We start from the raw sequence: 22,206 nt of genomic DNA, 5'->3' as shown, positions 1-22,206 counted from the left end.
GATTAAAATTAAAATATTGTGACGATTTTTAATGTTGGTTCTGCAGCGCTAAAGATGCCCCCTCCTACGGCATCGGAGCCAGTACGTGTACACTGCACATAACGTGCATAGGCCTACTTGGACAAAAAAACCTAGGTGGGTAAAACGCGGAACTCATTTTAAAAGGTCTTTCCGGGTGAATTTCGGAAAGAAAAAAATCACAGGAGTTGTTGAGAATATAATACATTTATTCAGATTAAAATTAAAACATTGTGACGATTTTTAATGTTGGTTCTGCAGCGCTAAAGATGCCCCCTCCTACGGCATCGGAGCCAGTATCGCGTATACTGCATATACCGTGCAATTGGGCCTATTTGCACAAAAATCCTAGGTGGGTAAAACGCGGAACTCTCATTTTAAAAGGTCTTCCCGGGTGAATTTCTGAAAGAAAAAAATCACAGGAGTTGTTGAGAATATAATACATTTATCCATATTAAAATTAAAACATTGTGACGATTTTTAATGTTGGTTCTGCAGCGCTAAAGATACCCCCTCCTACGGCATCGGAGCCAGTACGCGTATACTGCACATACCGTGCATAGGCCTATTTGCACAAAAAACCTAGGTGGGTAAAACGCGGAACTCTCATTTTAAAAGATCTTCCCGGGTGAATTTCGGAAAGAAAAAAATCAGGGGAGTTGTTGAGAATATAATACATTTATCCAGATTAAATTTAAAAGATTGTGACGATTTTTAATGTTGGTTCTGCAGCGCTAAAGATGCCCCCTCATACGGCATCGGAGCCAGTACGCGTATACTGCACATACCGTGCATAGGCCTATTTGCACAAAAAACCTAGGTGGGTAAAACGCGGAACTCTCATTTTAAAAGATCTTCCCGGGTGAATTTCGGAAAGAAAAAAATCAGGGGAGTTGTTGAGAATATAATACATTTATCCAGATTAAATTTAAAAGATTGTGACGATTTTTAATGTTGGTTCTGCAGCGCTAAAGATGCCCCCTCATACGGCATCGGAGCCAGTACGCGTATACTGCACATACCGTGCATAGGCCTATTTGCACAAAAAACCTAGGTGGGTAAAACGCGGAACTCTCATTTTAAAAGGTCTTCCCGGGTGAATTTCGGAAAGAAAAAAATCACAGGAGTTGTTGAGAATATAATACATTTATCCAGATTAAATTTAAAAGATTGTGACGATTTGTAATGTTGGTTCTGCAGCGCTAAATATGCCCCCTCCTACGGCATCGGAGCCAGTACGCGTATACTGCACATACCGTGCAACAGGCCTATTTGGACAAAAAAAAACTAGGTGGGTAAAACGCGGAACTCTCATTTTAAAAGGTCTTCCCGGGTGAATTTCGGAAAGAAAAAAATCACAGGAGTTGTTGAGAATATAATACATTTATCCAGATTAAAATTAGAACATTGTGACGATTTTTAATGTTGGTTCTGCAGCGATAAATATGCCCCCTCCTACGGCATCGGAGCCAGTACGCGTATACTGCATATACCGTGCAATAGGCCGGTTTGGACACAAAAAACCTAGGTGGGTAAAACGCGGAACTCTCATTTTAAAAGGTCTTCCCGGGTGAATTTCCGAAAGAAAAAAATCACAGGAGTTGTTGAGAATATAATACATTTATCCAGATTAAAATTAAAAGATTGTGACGATTTTTAATGTTGGTTCTGCAGCGCTAAAGATGCCCCCTCCTACTGTATCGGAGCCAGTACGCGTATACTGCACATACCGTGCAATAGGCCTATTTGGACAAAAAAACCTAGGTGGGTAAAACGCGGAACTCTCATTTTAAAAGGTCTTCCCGGGTGAATTTCGGAAAGAAAAAAATCACAGGAGTTGTTGAGAATATAATACATTTATTCAGATTAAAATTAAAAGATTGTGACGATTTTTAATGTTGGTTCTGCAGCGCTAAAGATGCCCCCTCCTACGGCACCGGAGCCAGTACGTGTACACTGCACATAACGTGCATAGGCCTACTTGGACAAAAAAACCTAGGTGGGTAAAACGCGGAACTCTCATTTTAAAAGGTCTTCCCGGGTGAATTTCGGAAAGAAAAAAACCACAGGAGTTGTTGAGAATATAATACACTTACCCAGATTAAAATTAAAATATTGTGACGATTTTTAATGTTGGTTCTGCAGCGCTAAAGATGCCCCCTCCTACGGCATCGGAGCCAGTACGTGTACACTGCACATAACGTGCATAGGCCTACTTGGACAAAAAAACCTAGGTGGGTAAAACGCGGAACTCTCATTTTAAAAGGTCTTTCCGGGTGAATTTCGGAAAGAAAAAAATCACAGGAGTTGTTGAGAATATAATACATTTATTCAGATTAAAATTAAAACATTGTGACGATTTTTAATGTTGGTTCTGCAGCGCTAAAGATGCCCCCTCCTACGGCATCGGAGCCAGTATCGCGTATACTGCATATACCGTGCAATTGGGCCTATTTGCACAAAAATCCTAGGTGGGTAAAACGCGGAACTCTCATTTTAAAAGGTCTTCCCGGGTGAATTTCTGAAAGAAAAAAATCACAGGAGTTGTTGAGAATATAATACATTTATCCATATTAAAATTAAAACATTGTGACGATTTTTAATGTTGGTTCTGCAGCGCTAAAGATACCCCCTCCTACGGCATCGGAGCCAGTACGCGTATACTGCACATACCGTGCATAGGCCTATTTGCACAAAAAACCTAGGTGGGTAAAACGCGGAACTCTCATTTTAAAAGATCTTCCCGGGTGAATTTCGGAAAGAAAAAAATCAGGGGAGTTGTTGAGAATATAATACATTTATCCAGATTAAATTTAAAAGATTGTGACGATTTTTAATGTTGGTTCTGCAGCGCTAAAGATGCCCCCTCATACGGCATCGGAGCCAGTACGCGTATACTGCACATACCGTGCATAGGCCTATTTGCACAAAAAACCTAGGTGGGTAAAACGCGGAACTCTCATTTTAAAAGATCTTCCCGGGTGAATTTCGGAAAGAAAAAAATCAGGGGAGTTGTTGAGAATATAATACATTTATCCAGATTAAATTTAAAAGATTGTGACGATTTTTAATGTTGGTTCTGCAGCGCTAAAGATGCCCCCTCATACGGCATCGGAGCCAGTACGCGTATACTGCACATACCGTGCATAGGCCTATTTGCACAAAAAACCTAGGTGGGTAAAACGCGGAACTCTCATTTTAAAAGGTCTTCCCGGGTGAATTTCGGAAAGAAAAAAATCACAGGAGTTGTTGAGAATATAATACATTTATCCAGATTAAATTTAAAAGATTGTGACGATTTGTAATGTTGGTTCTGCAGCGCTAAAGATGCCCCCTCCTACGGCATCGGAGCACGTACGCGTATACTGCATATACCGTGCAATTGGGCCTATTTGCACAAAAATCCTAGGTGGGTAAAACGCGGAACTCTCATTTTAAAAGGTCTTCCCGGGTGAATTTCTGAAAGAAAAAATTCAGAGGAGTTGTTGAGAATATAATACATTTATTCAGATTAAAATTATAACATTGTGATGATTTTTAATTTTGATTCTGCCTGTGTCAAACGCGAAACTCTTGGAGGCCCGCACCCATTGATCGCGTTGCCTGGGTAAAACATGGAACTATTAAATACAGAGGGCCTTCCCATGAACATGTGGAGGATATAAGACACTTGTCGACATTGCAAATAAAACATTACGATCATTCCATAATGTTACTTCGGCAGAATTCGTTCTGCAGCGGTACATTATCCCCCTATCAACTGTTTAAAACACGTGCTTCACAGAGCACTGAGTCAAAGCTGCACCCTTGGTTTGTAAACGGCATGTATCCCTGTACAGCATGTGTTCTGCACTGTTCTGCAAATACTGCACACAATTATTATACGACGGCACAAACAGGTGGAAAATCTTTTATTTTCAATTCATTTAAGGACAGATTATGGCGATTTTGGGACTTTTTAATGAGATTTGGCCCTTGCTGTACTTTGAAAGCCAGTATTTCATCTTAATTTAGTGTTTTATTAACAATTTTGCAGAGTTCCGCAGAGTTCTGCACGTTCTGCGAGTTCCGCAAAATACCAACTGCCTGTATTGGGGTTGTATTGTACGTATAGTGTGTACGCTGTGACATGCAAACTTTAATACACAGCGTCTGCTTTTCTATTTCATTGTACAGGGTTTTTATATTCCATTGAAATATTGTATCTCAACTGGATCATCAATAAATCAACCAATCAACTAATGACAGAAACCGATGATGATTGTCCACGCTTGGTGATTGCCTCCCATCCTCCTTAACTGGTGGACGAGTCTCCCCCCTCTGAATAAGACAGCAGGGCCGACCACTACATTTCATTCTCAGAGTGCCCGAGCATTGCTGGAAGAGAGTTCAGTTGGTAGAGCCATTATTTCAGAGATTGAGGAAGGAGAGTTGACACGGAAAAGCAGACTGAAGCTTGTTAGAATTGTTGTTGCACATATAATCGAGCACTATGGAGATCGGTATGTTATACATCATTTTATATTGTATCCGATATGGTGTTAGGACTTAGGTGCAATTTAGATAACCAGATTATGATTATGAAACAGAGTGGTCATTCAACAACAGCATCTTTCGGTTTAACCATCTCCACTGTGATGGTCCCAAAAGAGACATTCAGCATGATGAAATCAAAATTGAGCTAATTATCATTATATCTGGCTCATTGTTGTAGCCACAGTAGATCAACGTCAGCATCCTGGAAAAATTCAGAGGGCTTAGATGTAGAATGGTGAGATCAACCAGTGCAATGAAAATAACACCATCATCATACACACCCCATGTGGGTACATTGAAATTCATTTGTTTGTCACTGTGAGGAGGGAATTGAGTAAACAATTTTGAGCATTTCAAGCATATTTTCATCTTAGTTATGAAAATCTGTACCGGGCAAAATATGCAGTATGAGATCAGAGTGTGACGCGGCCAGCATTGAATTGAAGCTAAACTTGTGTGGCAGCTTTCCAATTATTGACATTATTTTGGTCAAATTTGAATTCTGCTCATGGATAGTTTGATATCCTACACCATTTCACTCATTTGGATAGCATTTTGCTGTGCTGCTACATACTGTAATCACTAAGCTTCTTGGCTTCTACACCATCCTGGCTGTAGTCATATGCTAGTTCTATAAGAGTGACATGACAACATTAGTTCATCGGTGACAAGGCCATCCATATTTTCGTCATATAAACTTTTCCTGGTGGTCAGTTTTAAACTACTGTAGCCTTTTAAACTGATGAAGTAAGTGACAAACTCTTAAATTTATGTATGTCTGGCTGGTGTTACTTCAAAGCCTGTCAAATTCTTTCATCCGTATTGGTAGGTTTAATTTTCTTTACTTTACATCTTCTATTACATCAACAGGCCCAAAGGTGACGTGAAGACTAGGATGGCTCAGGCCATCATTGATGATTTCCCATCTCTGAAAGATGATGAAGGTCAAGGTTTTGTAAGTATATGCAACAATTTATTTCCTGCATGCTTGTCAAATTATGTGTGGGAGAGGTACTCATCCAGGTCCTGAGCCAATTCAAAACAGCACAATTCTCAATAGATGGGTCATGCAGTGACAATGACAGTAAATAATTGTTAATACCAATGGATCAACAAAACGTATAATGTTCCAATTAATCATCTGTATTTGAATGCTAGCAAAACAATAAAACACTTTCACGTCTCGGCCACCATTAACCGGTTCTCTAAATCGTCAAATTTTTCGGTCAACAAATGTTACTTTATGGACGATCGTAAATGTATAAATTTTGCTCATACATGTATAAGGGGTTTTCCGGTCTGACTTGGTCACAAGGATCATTGGATGGTGGATCATCTGTGGTAATCAGCGAGTTGGGGTCCAACTTGGGCCCTATGGCCGTTTCACTTCAATCACACAAAATGCAAATCATATGCTACAATGTTGGGAGTTTGTCAAGATATTGCTTCCCTCGGGGTGTTCAGGATTCTTGGGTCCAAGGTCCCGCTCGAGCTGTGTGACCCACCCAGTATGGACTACAATTCTAAAAATATCCTAATACTGGTGCATGTACATGAAACTTTGTACATGTAGTCAACATTCAGAGCTGAATTTTTTTGAAGAAATTTTAGAGGTCATCCAAGGTAAAATTCTTCTCATGGTCAGTATTTGGCCCTTTATACAATGGGTCAAAACCTGTCCTGAAACAGTCGCGCGACTTGTGTTACATGTATGTCCAAGGAATATTTTTTGCTGTATAAGTGTTTGATGCCTGAATGTTTGTTGGGTATGACATTTCCAAATTGACTGCATGCGTACATGCGTATCATATTTTTGTGTATAGCTTCTGCAACCTTGGTGCTCTAATTTATCTTGTAATGAATTGTTTGGATTTCTCTGCCCTACAGGAAGCCTGGTACACTCCGGGAAAAGGATGTCATTCGTCAACTGGGTGGAACGACTGAGGAACGTCCGGCGCAATGAGACTGGAACCAAAACGACCATAACTCCCATAACTCATCCAAGCAAAAATACATTGATTGCTGCCACTTTACCGGGTAGGTGATTAATAGGGATGAGTACACCCTCAACTCATCTGAGCTATATCTAGGGATTGGTCAAGAATGGGGCGTGACTGTGATGACAACACTGATGGAATGCTGAACACTATGGTGTATCACCATCGCACTCTATTCCCTCAGGAATGGGTTCACTGTTTCTCCCAATACTGCCTTTGTTCAATGAATTCCATAAATAAGCATTTGTTGGCATTGTATGATCTTCAGGTTGATGTGCCAAGTTTTCAACATGTTATTTCTTCTTCACCTCTGGTCTACATAGGTACAGGAATTAATTTTTTGTTGGAGATCCACAAAATGGAATCAAGTACTTTGTTATATACAATATTTTAAATTATGCCATTCCACTGTTAAATTGAATACATATGCATGTGTGCTTAGGTGTATGTATCTTTTGTTAACTTTCACAGAATCTGATCTCTCTGACGAACAGTGTAAGAGTATGGCAGAGTGGCTGAAGCACAACTTGGCACCAGTAGCTCAGGTGACATCCTTCATGGAAAAGACTGCTGTCAAGAGGGCAGAGTGGATTCGCAACAACCCTGGTCAACCATTTGACAACATCCTACAAGAATATCCACGGCTCTTTGACACACCTGGCATGGTTAGTACCAATCACACACAAAGCAAATAGGGCACCACTGCCCAGCAGTGTTAGCCTACTGTACCTACCACCTTGGGGCTTAATTTTGGTCATGTAACCTGTGGTGGTTACTGGTGCAGGCACCCCTCCCTATGTAACCTTTCAACCTGCCTGCCATAGAAGATGATTGCAAGAATGACAAACCTTGCCCTAAGATGTTAGGGTGGTGTTGTGGATTGAGTGACTGTTCATCCCCTCTGAAGACCTTGTTTTGACTCCACTACCAGTCGCGGTTGGACCTGACTGGAAAAAGTGAAATGCAGTTGTTGATGGTTTCAGAATTTCTGGCATTGTTGTATAGGTGGGTCGATTTGGATTGTGTGAACTGGTGTTTCGGCATGGCTGTTTTGTTGGGTGGCTCCTCGAATGCCATGCTCCTACTCCTCTAGAACTGTTGAAATGATGAAAAACTCATCCTGTAAACTTTTAAGAAATATTAAACAATATTAACTGGTAGCTCATGAGCCTGAAATGCGGTTGTGACTCAGCAGAAATATCGGTCCTCAAATATTTATATGGCTTATTTGAGCTGTTGTCCCCTGTGTATGTCCATTTAACAAAAATATCAATGACCGTTGTGTTGATTGTTTAATTTGATATTATTTCACGATCAGTGTACAGTGTTTGGTCAACAAGAAGGTATTTCCTATTTGGTATGTATTATAGTGAGTAGAAGGTCAAACTCTTAACTTGGTATAATGTTACTTGTATGGTGATGTACCGGATCTCTGTTAAAATTTGTATTATGCATTTGAGATGTTGGTATTGACTGATTGTTTTCAAATTGTATTTACTAATATATGAATATGTATTTTCACTGTGATACAGGTGGAATTGGATTTTCGGGCCCTATTTGCGGAGGTGGCCGATAACCTCTACATGCTGTGGACTTCAACCTACACTAATGAGGTGCTGAAGTATGCCAGTCTGCAAGGGAAATGGCAATCTTACTTGCATATTGATCCGTCCAAAATGAGTAAGCACATAAATGAGCACATGAAAAACAGGTTATATTCATGTAAGCTACTGTAACAAATTGGATACACAGTAGGAGAGTTGCTGATTTCTATGCGATCGTACAGGTCTGTTGTTTACATCACATGTACATTTTCCTACTAGGGGGATAATACTCTGGATACAATATAGATGGTAGGAATTTACAAGTCTTTGAGCGGGTAAAGGAGCTGGTCATTCATTTAGACTCCTCCATGAAGATATTTAAGTAATGCGCAGGTCTGCCAGAAGAGGGAATTGGATTTTGGCTTTAATTAAACGTCATGTCAAGTTTCTGCATGAAGATGTTGTTCTTGGACTTCTATAAAGCAGAAGGTGAGGCCTGGAGTATGCTGCTCAGGCTTGGAATCCCTATTCAACTAGACACAAGCTCTTGCTGAAGCAGGTGCAGAGACGTGCTACCAAGATAATCAGTTCTATTCAGGACTTGCCATATTAGCAGCGCTTAGGTCTCACTACACTCGAGCTTGGGCATCTAAGGGGGAATTAGTTCAGGTCTTCAAGATTGTTAATAGATTTGATAAGCTTGGGTTTGATGTTTTTCATTTATCACATGTTCATATTTTGTTTGATATATTTCAGACTCGGATGACAAGAAGACAAATGTTTCGTTGGGCCTTCTCCCATGTATTCTGCCACCTGGCAGAAAGGGGAATAAGAGGGCCAGTATTGATGAAGCTATGGCATCCTACATTGCCGTTGAACCGGTAAGAAACAAATTTATAGATAACAGATCAATAATCTTAACATTCTTTCGGTAGTTGCATTCAATTGTTTTCTGAGATATGCATTAGGGCGTTCTGTACAAACTGTTAACTTGAAAGCATGAAATCATAGCCTCCGTTTCATAAGAACAGTTTTGCATTTCCTTTGTTTTTCAATATGTTGTTTTGGCATTCAATTGGGTAAGGGTGTAACTGTCTCTATTATAAAGGTGTGAAATCCATATAAATTGTGTTGGAAATGTTTTGGCAAATTGGTTCCATTTTAAAAACACAACAATTGTTTTTTTTTGTGATGTGAATTTGAGGCTCTGTAATTACACTTGTTTGTTTGAAGTTCACAGTTGGGACAACGTTCCAACTTTAAAGATCAATACCTTGATGACAAAAATTCGAGATTAAATGCAACTACCACCTGATTGCTTAGATTATACTCCTTTTGATTCCTTGCTAATAAACTGCCATTCACGTCTGAAATTGTAGCAATTTCACTCGGTTGTGGAGCATTTCTTGTCTTGTCTGGTACTATGCAAACACCAACTAGTGGTTATCACTGCATAGGGTAAATGCTGGTCACCTGGTCACCTGATTGACCCATTGCACCGCTGAACAACCTTACTCTCTAGTTGGCCATGAAATATCTAGGGCTTATACTGCTAAAGCCCTAACATGAGAAGAAAATTATTCACTAAAGCAGTATAGCCTGGCTACTGTAGCTCACAGCTTTAATCTGGAAGTGGTTTGAAAAATTATCTTCATGACTCGATGTCAATTAAATGTTCAGCTTCAAATATTTGTAGGAGGAAAACACAGAAGGGCTCCAGGGAAACAAGCAATTTCAAACTCAAACTATTTTTGACTTCAATTTTGATTCAAAATGCCTATCTCCAAGCCCTGTAATAGTCAGTAAGAGAGGCACACTACTGGTAACATCTTAATTTAGCCGAAAAATGTGCCAGGAAAGCTTAATGATGGGGTGAGATCAGGTGAAGGATGAGGGCATGCTGTATTCCTCTCTTAGAGTTAGTTTCTTTCTATGAACGAAAATCAATGAGCCCCAGTGTCATGCAGCATTCCGCTGGCTCTCAATGAAATCCTGTGAACCCAGGGGCTGTTATTAAACAAAAAAATTGCCCATTTTGCACCTTGGTGGGAAATAGATGTTAATAACAAGGAATATCTTTTGTTTTCTTTCTAGATTGGTACAAACATGCCAAAGTATTTAGAAGAGGTGGCAAATAAGCAGCCATTCGTCTTGATACTGGGTTCGCTGATGGAACCACTACAATGCTTCGTGATTGTCGAGCGGAAGGCCCTTCAGCAGATGTCACTGTTGAAGGCATTGGATGTGTGTTTTAAACTGTTCTATGTTTTGGACGTAAACTACCCATGGCAGTGTGCCACCACATGGGAGTATTTCCAGAAAGTTGTGTTCGGGCTAGAAGATCACAATAGCCACAGCAAAACCTCCCCAGCTGTGATAGCCATGCGGACAGCATTGAAACATGTTGCAAAGTAGTATCCATGACTAGAGAGCGAGGCTGGTACTTTGAAAACCGACTGATTTCTGATATCTAAGAAGACAAAAGTGAACTAAATGATGAACTCCCATGGGGTAGATTCATACGAAATCAACAAAGTTTCAGAACAAAATGGCAAGTCTCCTCTTAGATTTTGCTGATTTCAGTCAGTATTATTTGTAGATAATAACGAGATATATGCCAAATTTGAGTGCTCTCAGGTACATACTTTTTGAGTTATGGCCTTCCAAAGTCAGGGCTTCAATTGTGGATTGGCCTGTTCATTTTTGAAATACTCTCATTTAAAAATCCCTCTTTGATAATGTTCTGATGATAATGCTGTTATAAGGTCCCAGACATGGCACTAGGTGATAGTGGTCGAACTAGTCAGCTGAAACTTGGACCAACACCCTGACTTTTGGAAGACCATAAAAGTGTGTAACCGAGAATGCTGAAATTCTGCACGACTTCCTTTCTCATAATGATCTACAAATAATTTGAAAATCAGCAAAATCTAGGAGTTGACCTACCAATCCTTTTCTTGTTTCGAATGGAATTACCTCATGGCAATGCTGCAGCCAGTTTTGAGTTGTTGAAATTCAAAGTTTGTTTACATTATACCTTTCATGAGACATCTGACAAATTCTGTGATGTTATAGTTATAGTTTGACCTGAAAGCTTTTGTTGTCCTCATTATATTATATTATACCCTTCGTGAGACATCAAACAAAATTTGTGATGTTATAGTTATTGTTTGACCTGAAAGCTTTTGTTGTCCTCCTTAATATACTTCTCTTCATCAAACAAGGATATGTCAAAGTTCTGAAGATTTAAGAAAGTGACATGAAAAAAATTCAAGAAAAAATCAGTACTCTAATTGTAATAGATAACAAAAGCTTCTGTAGACAATGTGTATGTTTGATATTGATATTATGATATCAAAAGTATGAGTAAAGTTGTACTCGGTTAATCTACCAGTTAGATGCATTCTAACATATGGCATTCGCCATTCGGGCATCAGTACTTCACAAAACAAATGGAAGGGGGGGGGGAATTATTCTCACTCATTGTTAAGACTTTATTTCAATATTTTACATGTTTGCTTAGAATAAAATGCGTTTAATTATATATGGTTTGCTTTTCCTTCATTAGCATAATGTGAATGTGAATTAGCATAATGTGAATGTAATATTTAGGGCTCCCAAATACCATAGCCTATTAACCAAGTAGTGAAAGGCGGTGTATACTACTCCGTTAGTTCTAGGTGAAATGAATCAGAAATGCTATGGATTGTTCTAGGATATAAACCATGTTTCTGGTTGAATTAACCAGGAATGTGGTGTCACTCTGCAATGTTTACCAGAGCCTGGTACATTTAACCAGGAATGTGGTGTATCACTCTACATTTATAACCAGGGTCCTGGTGGAATTAACAAGGAAATCCTGGTAAATTTAACCAGGAATGTGGTGTATCACTCTACATTTACAACCAGGTTCCTGGTGGAATTAACAAGGAAATCCTGGTAAATTCAACCAGGAATGTGGTGTATCACTCTACATTTACAACCAGGGTCCTGGTGGAATTAACAAGGAAATCCTGGTAAATTTAACCAGGAATGTGGTGTATCACTCTACATTTACAACCAGGGTCCTGGTGGAATTAACAAGGAAATCCTGGTAAATTTAACCAGGAATGTGGTATATAGTTCCACAATGTAAACCAGAATCCTGGTGAAATTCACCAGGGAATCATGATAACTTTAACCAGGAATGTGGTAAAAAATAACCAGGAAATTTCACCAATGTGTCCTGGTAATTTTTACCAGGATTTTGGTTGACGTACATTCACCAGGAAATCCTGGTGAAATTAACCAGGAAAGAGTGGGTGGTATACGGACAAGGAATCTGGTGAAATTTCAACCAGACTGGTGAAATTTAACCATATTTTTTTTAGAGTGCATGCCAGACGTGGTCTGGGCTTTCTAAGACACACGTCGAGTGTGCACAAAGACTCTTCACTTACTCAGGCGAAGTGCCCCTGGTGTCCACACTCGGCGTGTCTTCCCACTAGGTGGACCCGGCACATTGCTCGGCAGCACCCAGACAAAGCCCTGCGGAAGCAGGCAGATTTCTATAAAAAAAAACCTGTAAATAACCCTTTTTGATTTTTAATGAACTTTCTACAAGGTTTTTTTTTTTATCCTTTTTAGCACAATGATCTCCATTTTAACTTTAAATGTTAATGGTATGCGTGATTTTAATAAACGTCAGCAAATTTTTAATCTTTGTCTAAATTACGATATATGTTTTTTACAGGAGTGCCACATTACATGCCCCTCCGATCTCCAACTTTGGAAAACGGAGTGGAAAGGGGAAATTTTTGCCAGCTATGGCACATCCTCTTCTTGCGGCACTGTTATTATTTCTAATCCACGTGCTTCTTTTAAATTGTCCGGCGTTTAATTTTGATTCTCAGGGGAGAATAGTGAGCTGTTTTTTAGAAGAGTCAGGTGGACGCATAAAACTCATTTCAGTTTTTGCGCCAAACGACCCCCTTCATAAAAAGAACTTTTTTAATAATCTTTCGCAGTACCTTTCAGGTAACTGCCCATTCATTTTAGCTGGAGATTTCAATTGTGTTTTTAATTCTACTCTTGACAGAATAGTTAATTCCTCTGTTACATGCGACATAGGTCACCAGGAACTTCGTTCCGTGTGTGACGAATTTTCTCTCATAGATCCCTGGAGGACTACCTATCCTCAAGATAGATATTTTACCTGGAGAAATGCTTCAAATAATATTTGCAGTCGGCTTGACCGATTCTACATTTCCAATATCTTACATTTTTGCTCTATTACACATTTGTCTGTTTATTTCTCAGATCATGATGGAGTCGTTTTAAATATTAATCCTTCTCCTCTTCCAGAAAGAGGAAAGGGGTACTGGAAATGTAACACTTCTACTTTAACCGATCCCCTTTTTCAAACAGATTTTAAGAGAGCATATACAGGGTGGAGAACTCTAAAAGAAGGTTTTGATAACGAATTAGATTGGTGGGAAGAAGTGAAGCTTCGCAGCAAAAAACTGATTATAGCCCATTCTTGCCGTCTTTCAAATAATAGAAAGAAAGAGAAAGTTCGTCTTCTTGCTTCCTTGGAACGGGTTACCGCCCTTCTTAACCAAGGGAATAAAGATAAAAACATTCTTGCAAAGTATAACCAGATTAAGCTTCAACTTTCTGAGTTAGATAATTTTGTAGCTGAAGGAGCGAGGGTGCGATCTCGCATTTTTCATCTAAATGAAGGAGAGCACCCATCTAGCAATTTTTTCGCACTGAATTTAATCACAAGAAAGCTTCTTCCATCCCCACAGTTAAACGCCCTGACGGGTCTGTTTCTTTTTCACCTTTAGAAATTGTTAATATTTATAAAGATTTTTTATGCATCTCTTTTTTCAGCAGACGATACTGTTGATAGCTTTCAATCTTCCTTTTTAGATCAGATTTCGAGCACTCTTACAGAAGAGAACATTAATAATTTGGAGGTTCCTCTCGCTACTAATGAATTTGATGCAGCATTTGGGGGCATGCTAAAGGGCAAAAGCCCTGGTAGCGATGGATTACCGAAGGAATTTTATTCCACTTTTTGGGATCTTATTTGTCCTGATCTACTTAGTGTTTTTAACACTTCTTTTGATCTTCATATTTTAGCAAATTCACAGAGGACCGGCATTATCACCTTGTTGGATAAGCCCGGCGACCCTTCTTTGCCTCAAAACAAAAGGCCGATTTCATTATTGAATGTAGATTATAAAATTCTTGCCAAAACGCTTTTTAACCGTCTTTCTTCTGTTTTATCCACGATTATTAGTCCTTTTCAGACCTGCGGAGTCAAAGGGAGATCCATACAGGATAACGCCCGACTTCTGCGGGACCTCGTGTTTTATGAAGAGGAGAGAAATTTAAACACTCTGCTCATCTCGCTGGATCAGCAGAAGGCGTTTGATCGAGTGAATTGGTCATTTCTTTACAAAGTGCTGCACAAATCTTATATACGGATACTTTTAGCCAAGTTCTTGCTACCGGTTTCCTTTCTAATCCGTTTTCCTTACAGAAAGGTGTTAGACAGGGATGCCCCCGTCACCTCTTCTCTATGTCATTTTTATTGAGCCCTTCGCTGCGGCTGTCCGCAACGACAAGGGAATTCAAGGCATTTTTATTCCAGGAAGTAACGACATGCAGTGTAAAATACTTCAATATGCGGACGCTACAACTTGTATCGTTCGAAATGTTCCTTCTCTTCACAGAGTATTTAATATCATCAGCATGTTTCAAGGAGCTAGCGGTTCTCGCCTTAATGTAACAAAGTCTAAAGGTCTTATTTTAGGTGAATGGAGAGAGCAGCTTAGTAATTTAAACACTCTGCTCATCTCGCTGGATCAGCAGAAAGCGTTTGATCGAGTGAATTGGTCATTTCTTTACAAAGTGCTGCACAAATCTTATATACGGATATTTTTAGCCAAGTTCTTGCTAACGGTTTCCTTTCTAATCCGTTTTCCTTACAGAAAGGTGTTAGACAGGGATGCCCCCTGTCACCTCTTGTCTATGCCATTTTTTTAGCCCTTCGCTGCGGCTGTCCGCAACGACAAGGGAATTCAGGGCATTTTTATTCCAGGAAGTAACGACATGCAATGTAAAATACTTCAAGAGTGTCAAGAAACCCCATCGGTACCGACCGGGAACCGTCGCCCTCCGTGAGATTCGCCGCTACCAGAAGAGCACCGAACTGCTGATCCGAAAGCTGCCATTCCAGAGACTTGTGCGTGAAATTGCACAGGATTTCAAAACTGAACTGCGATTCCAGAGTTCTGCCGTCATGGCATTGCAAGAAGCGGGGGGGTGGGTTACCCTAGCCGAGTTTGTGCCGTGCGTGCATTGTATAACTATGCAGGCATACCGCTTTCTTCACGCATGGGTAAGCGGTCACTGGCGGGAAAGTGGACGATGCATGGGTGGTCAGAATCCAAGCTGAGACGTGCTGGTCTTTCATTCGATCGCACGATCCGATACATTCCAAGTCCTCCAGTATGGCTCCCAAAGTTAGCGGAAAAGGTCAGAAGAAGGCCGGAAACACTAAGGGTCCGGTTAGTATTATAAGTGAAAATGAAAACGGTATGACGATTGTTTTCTTTTCTTTCGAATTTTCTTCTTATAACTTCATGACGAAATAAACAATACATCAATGCAATTAAATAGTAATTATTAGAAAAAGGGGAAATAAGTAAGGGAAAAAAACCAAACCATTAACCAAGCAATTAAAGGAAAGCGGCAGGCTGGGACTCGAACCCACGGTCTATTGCTTTCTACATGTGCTTTCTTACCACTCGGCCACGGAGCTTACTGACAAACTGAAGTATTTCCCCGCCCCCAATGTTGGACCCATTGGCAGGGCCTGAGAAATACCCAGATGGGAAACGCCGAGGCGCGATGACCGGGAGTGTTGAAGGGCGCCATCTATTGATATGCTTGTCCCGGTACATCGTACGTACGGTATTTAGTGCCGACGCTGTGCTGTCGCTCACTAATGCATTGATCCCATTTTTTTTGTCTGGATTTATTTTTTAAACAAGATTTTTGGTATAATATGATCGAGGTGTATGAAAATGCATTATAGAAATATTTTTAAGAATGTACATGTATATGTCTCTGATAATCTGAGAAAGCCGGAGATTTTTTTGCTCATCTCTCTCTCTCCACGGGTTTCGTTGAGTTGCGGTGGACGCGCAGGAGTTTTTTTTTTCACACCAGGAAACAAAAAAAGCAAAAATTAATAATAAGAAGAACAATGGCATACAGTATTTCCAGGCGAATAATCCCTTTCCGCGCTATTGTTTTTAAAATTAATCGTTATGGCTTCTCTGCCTTTTGGCTAAGATCATAGTTCTGGCCACTCTCTACTACTACTAAAATGACCCTCAATCGCAACCGAACAGTTGCCCTGCACCTCGTCGAGAGGACTGAGCCAGGCAATGTTTTTGCCCTACTGAAGAGTCAGCTGAAAGAAGCCGAGGTTGAATGTGTGCAACAGCTTACCGATAGGAAATGGATGGTGACCACGACGAACGAGATGTTAGCGACCAAGTTAGCTCGTGCAGAAATGGAAATCAGAGGAAACCCAGTGACTGTGACAATAGCAGGAAGAGGTCTTACCTTTGTGAGTGTCCAGTATGCTCCTCACGACAACCGTGGACTATGGCGAACAGCCAGTTTTCACCACCGAGGAGGCATCGAAACGACGGGTGAGGGAATGGGCAGCAGCTGTAACAACGCCCAACCCATTCGACGGACTAGAGGACGAGTTAGCCCGGGAGGCGGAGGAGGTTTTCCACGGCGAGGCCGGGGGCTTGGACCCGGACTCGGACTCGGACTCCGGCGCCTCCACATTCTCGGTCGCTAGCATGGCCAGTGCTGTAAGCAGCAAGCGGGGCTGTTCCCCAGATGAAGAAGATGAACGACGAAGAGTTGAAGACGGAGGGACTCATGCTGCGGGAGGTCGCCCCGACCATCGGGCGGGCCGCTAGGGGAACTTGAAATTTGATATTCTGCTGTTGCAGGAAACTTACGTCTCGGGCTTCTCCGAAGCCAGAGCGTGGGCCCGGGAATTTGGCGGCGTTGGGTTCTGGCCTTTTGGATCAACCTCGAGTTGTGGGGCGGCCATCTTGCTGTCTTCACGCCACTCGTGGTGTCCTACGGACTATTTGCGTGACAATATGGGTAGGCTGCTGTCCTTCGTTGCCCAACACAAAGACAAAAATTCGTATTGTTAATGTCTATGGCCCCAATGATCCGCACGATAGACAAAATTTCTTTCAGTCTGAGTTATGTAACCACACACGGGGTATGAGACATGTTATTTTGGGGGTGACTTTAATTGTATTGACAATTTGGTTCTTGATTCTAAAGAGGGGATTTCAAATTATCAAAGCACCCGGGGAAATAAAGAAATTCAGAAAACCGTGCGGGAGAGCAGCCTGCTCGATGTATGGCGGGTTCAAAACCCAAATGAAAAACGATTTACTTGGCACTCCAAAAATAACCAAAAGGCAACAAGAATCGACCGCCTATACATGTCACGCGAATTGTCCGCGGGTTCACTTTAATTAATAGCGCAATCACTGCATGTCCCCTGTCTGACCACGATTTAATTTCTGTGGTTTTTTCGAATCAAATTCAAAACGCTGGGCGGGGTTACTGGAAATTGAATACTTCTTTTTTGGGGAGGGAAGATTTTCAACACTTTGTCAGTTCAGAATGGAATGATTGGGTTACAAGAAAAGGGGAATTTGAAAATTTAGTTGAGTGGTGGGACAGGGGAAAAAATCCATCTAAAGAGTGCATTGATTGCGTTTTCTGCTGGTGAAGCACGAAAACGTAGCTCTGAACGTAAGGAACTCTTGAGACAAATCAATCTCTTGCAAAATCAAATTGATCACGGAGACTCTGCATGCGTAGAACAATTGCATAACTTAAAAGCCCAATTTCAACCCTGAATAATTTTCCGGCCTAATTGTAACAATAATGAGTCGCTTCTGCATTTGCTATGGGACTGTTCCTTTGTTACCATGCTGTGGGATTGGGCCACGTACATGGGTGTACGTGTTTACGGGCCCACTTTTTCCATCTCCCCAGCAGTGGTATTTCTCGCAGAGGGTTTTAACCCCACAAATAAGAACCACCGCTTCGTCTGGTTTTTGATTTCTGTTTTGAAGTGGCAGATTTGGAAGTCCCGCTGCCAAGCCTTGTTCGACGGCAACTACGTTGACCCTCTGACCGTTCTCCGTTCTTCTAAGTCTTTTCTTCATAAGCGCATAGAGGCAGATTTTTTACGTTTAGACCGAATCAAGTTTTTTTCTTTTGTGGAAGTCGGCGGCTCTGTTGTTTCTATCAGAGACGACCGCGTTCTCATCAATTTCTAGTCTTGCCCACAACAGCTTTATTCCCCCATAGTTATTTAGTGTAGTTTGATGCTAAGTCTGTCAGGGTTAATTTTAGTTTTTTTCCCCTTTTTTCAGGTTAAGGAGTAGAGGCGCCTGTCCCCTGGAAAGATCGAGACATCACCGATGCTGCGGGTCTCCTGCAGCGGGACAGGCGTATCCCCATACCGAGGTTTGGGAGACGGACTTAGTATTCTTTATTGTTTATTGCCGTTGTTAATTTTTTTTTATCTGCCTCTTTGTCTTCTTCTGTTGTGCATGTTTTGTCTAACTGTTTTTCTTCTTTTGCAGCGGGACTTCCCCGAAGAACAATTTTTTTGGAAATTTTCTTGGAACTGGTATTTTTTCTTGCATAATGAGGTATTTTAGCGGTGATTTTTTTCTTCAATAAACATTATCGATTTAATGTTTTCTTCGTGTTTTTAAAGTTTTTAAATTCCTGTTTGTAATGTATTTTTAGCTTTTTAACCGCTAGTCTTTTTATCAATGTTATCTGTGTATTCATTTTAGAGATTCTTGAAATCAGATAGGGAAATTTTTCGTCGTTTGTGACATTTTCGTCGTTCGGTGACTTTTCTGTTCTCAGGTGTTTGTCCTTTTTGGTGTTTGTGTTTATTCTGGTTTAGGGCAGGGGGGCTTGAGACCCCAGCACACTGTACTTCGGCGCATTGGTAAGTCGACCTGCCCGGGACCTTCTTTGTCCCAAATCAAAAAACAGTATCTGTTCTTCCAGACAGCCACGCCTCTCCGGAGCTGCGGGTTGTCTGCGACGATATTCGAGTTTTCGATCGCGTGAGGCAATAATTTTGCTATCTTCCTTTTTGTCTTAGTTTATAGACCAAGCAGGTCTAGTTTTTAGAGATTTTTGTTGCATTTTTGGTGATATTTTGGGTGTTTTTTGGTGATGGTTTTTCGTTGCTGGCTGTGTACGCAGTGCTGTACACGCCAGCCTATTTATTTCTACATGTCCTTTGTTTGGGCCGTGGCAGCGTGCACGGCCCATTCGTTTCTACACGTTCCTTGTTTAGGCCGTGGCAGCACGCACGGCCCTATTCATTTGGGTGGGGCTGTGCGTGTGCATAGCCCCGTGAAGTCCTTTGTTGGGGGAATAATTTTCCTTTCTCTAGCGTTTGCGGGGTTGGGACCCGTGTGCTTGTGCTGCGGCTTGTGACCCGTTACGCAGCCGGCTACCGCCGTTACACTAGGTGGTGGGTCGGCAGCGGGGAGCGAGCCGTAGCGCGGGTATTGCGGGCCTGTAGGCTCGGGGTTCTCTGCACTACACCGGTGGGGAATCTCGGGTCTGCGGGGCCTGGCCTCCGCGTTCATTTTTCTTTCTTAATCACAGGTAGGCAGTTGCTACCTGTGATTTATATTTTTGTTGAGTGAGTCGGCAGTTGTGACTCACTCTTCGTTGTATATATTTAATATAGTTAATACCGTTACAAGCTTGTAACGGTATTTTTTATTTTGTGAAAGAAATCCAAGTCGGATTTTTCCTTTCTTTTTTCTCTCTCGGCTTAGCATGCGTCCAACGCAAGCGAAGCCAGGCGTCTCCGAGCCTTCGAACTTAGTTTCGGGGGCAAGTAGACGTCAAGTTATGTTTTCAAGGCTCTCAAGGGGGTCGGGATTATCCCGGCCAATCACCTTGGGGCCTTGCAACCTCTACCTTGCGGCCGATTTGACATGCAGCGCAGTCATTCTTCAAAGCTTTTCCCAAGTCAAATTTTCTACCAGGGGTTTGGTCATTTTATAGACAAAGTCTGTCTACTTTTCGTTTGAAAATGTTTGGATTTTGGGTGGATTTTTGAGGATTTTTGGGTGGGTTTTCGTAGCTTTGTTCGACTCTTCTTTTGTTCACGCCGGGCAGTGTCAGCATTTCCTTTCTTCTTATTCAGTTACCCGTGGTGTTGCGTAACAACAGTCGTGTGCGTAACTCTACGTGATTTTGTGTTCTTGTTGTTTTTTGTATAGCGTAAAGGCAAAAAGCCTTGCCTTTCACGCCATCTTGTTGCTCGAGGGGCCGGTTACTGTCAGCGAGGTGAGGCGGGCGTTGTTTGATATGTCGGAGGGCAAGTCACCGGGTTCGGATGGCTTGACCGCTGAATTCTACAAGACGTTCTTCAGAGATATGGGCCAAGATATCTGTGACATGGTCAATGGTGTGTTTCAAAATGGCAGTCTTAGTCAAAGTCAAAGGTTGGGTCTCGTCACGTTGTTGTACAAGAAGTCGGGTAGTCGGGAGGAGTTAACTAATTGGCGGCCCATATCACTGTTGAACGTCGATTACAAAATCATTGCTAAAATCCTCGCCACCAGAATGCGCAAAATTTTGCCAAGCATTGGCCACGAAGATCAGACATGCTCGGTGGCGGGGAGAAGCATATTGGACAATGCCCATCTCCTTCGCAACGTTCAGAGTTACGTAGATCAGAAAAAACATGTGCGCTGCGTTCGTATCGCTCGACCAGCAAAAAGCCTTTGACAGAGTCGATTCGGGGAAACTTCAGCAGATCCTCGGGACCCTTGGCTTCGGTGAAAATTTCAGAAAATGGGTGACAATTTTGTACACTGATATTGAGAGTAGTGTGATTTGCAAAGGGCACATCTCCCGGCCCTTTTCGCTATCCCGGGGGGGTTCGACAGGGCTGTTCGCTTTCGCCGCCACTGCACATCCTTGCCCTCGAACCCCTAGGGTGCGCGATTAGGGCCGACCCCAAAATCAAGGGTGTTAAATTACCGGGGGGCACCGAAGCCAGGGTTTCGATGTATGCTGATGATACCACCCTCATATTGACGGACGATAGATCTATCGTCCGTAGTTTTCCGCTGGTCGAGAGATACGAGCGCGCATCAGGCGCAAAGCTGAACCAGCAGAAAACGAGTGGCGTGTTCCTTGGTCGATGGAAACATCGACCAAGTGGCCCGGTTGACATTTCTTGGGTAACTTCAGTCAAAATTGTTTTTATTTCTTTTGGTTATGGGGACATCAATAATAACATGTGGGAGGAGAAATTGGGCAAATTGGGAAAGTGCATTGAGGATTGGGAGGATTGTGATTTTTCGATGAAGAGGAGGGTTCAAGTGTTTAATACGTTCGTTTTTTTTCGAAAATTTGGTATTTGGCTGAAGTTGCCCCGCCCCCAAAGGAGAAACTTCGAAAAATCAACAAGTTGATTTTCAGTTTCATTTGGGGGCACAAAACAGAATATGTCAGCCGGGAGACCATGTACATTCCTTCCTCTCAGGGAGGGATGGGGATGGTCGACATCGACAGTAAGATTGCCGCCTTGCAGGGTGTTCACGTCGCCAGTATTCTTTTAAACAAACCCGGTAAGTGGCGGGTTCTTGCGCGCTACTGGTGCGGTCTGTCTCTACGGAGTGTAGACCCGTCGCTGGCGCGCGAGAACCTGCCACACTGTGATACCCAACCCGTCTTTTATCGTTCTATTTTGTTCAATTTTCGGAAACACAAAGATTTCGTTGAAGACTGGCGACGGGTTAAACTCAAAGAACACCTTGCAACCATAATCGAGTCCAAAGGATTAGAGCCCCGGGTACAGCGCTCCCGCCCCGGTAAAGACTGGGCCACGGCATGGTCACGCACGCTGTGTAGTAAATTGTCCAATACTCACGCCTCACTAAACTTTCGAGTTGTACACAGCGTGCTGCCCACCGGCCACAGACTCCGTAAACAGTCCAAAG

General features: G+C 41.8%; 1 protein-coding gene across 1 annotated transcript; it reads left to right on the top strand.

Moving 5' to 3' along the window:
- The first annotated feature begins 4,122 nt into the window (after positions 1–4,122).
- On the top strand, positions 4,123–12,793 carry LOC119733429. Its single transcript, XM_038207000.1, has 7 exons — positions 4,123–4,520; positions 5,425–5,509; positions 6,442–6,591; positions 7,023–7,216; positions 8,084–8,231; positions 8,852–8,976; positions 10,190–12,793. The coding sequence occupies exons 3-7, from the start codon at positions 6,468–6,470 to the stop codon at positions 10,508–10,510; spliced, it is 912 nt and encodes a 303-aa protein (XP_038062928.1). The 5' UTR covers positions 4,123–4,520; positions 5,425–5,509; positions 6,442–6,467; the 3' UTR covers positions 10,511–12,793.
- Positions 12,794–22,206: the final 9,413 nt, after the last annotated feature.

This window comes from Patiria miniata, unplaced genomic scaffold, assembly GCF_015706575.1.
Source record: "Patiria miniata isolate m_02_andy unplaced genomic scaffold, ASM1570657v1 HiC_scaffold_25, whole genome shotgun sequence".
Classification (NCBI taxonomy): Eukaryota; Metazoa; Echinodermata; class Asteroidea; order Valvatida; family Asterinidae; genus Patiria; species Patiria miniata.
The sequence above is the reverse complement of the archived record's forward strand: the minus strand, read 5'-3'. Positions and strand labels throughout refer to the sequence as shown.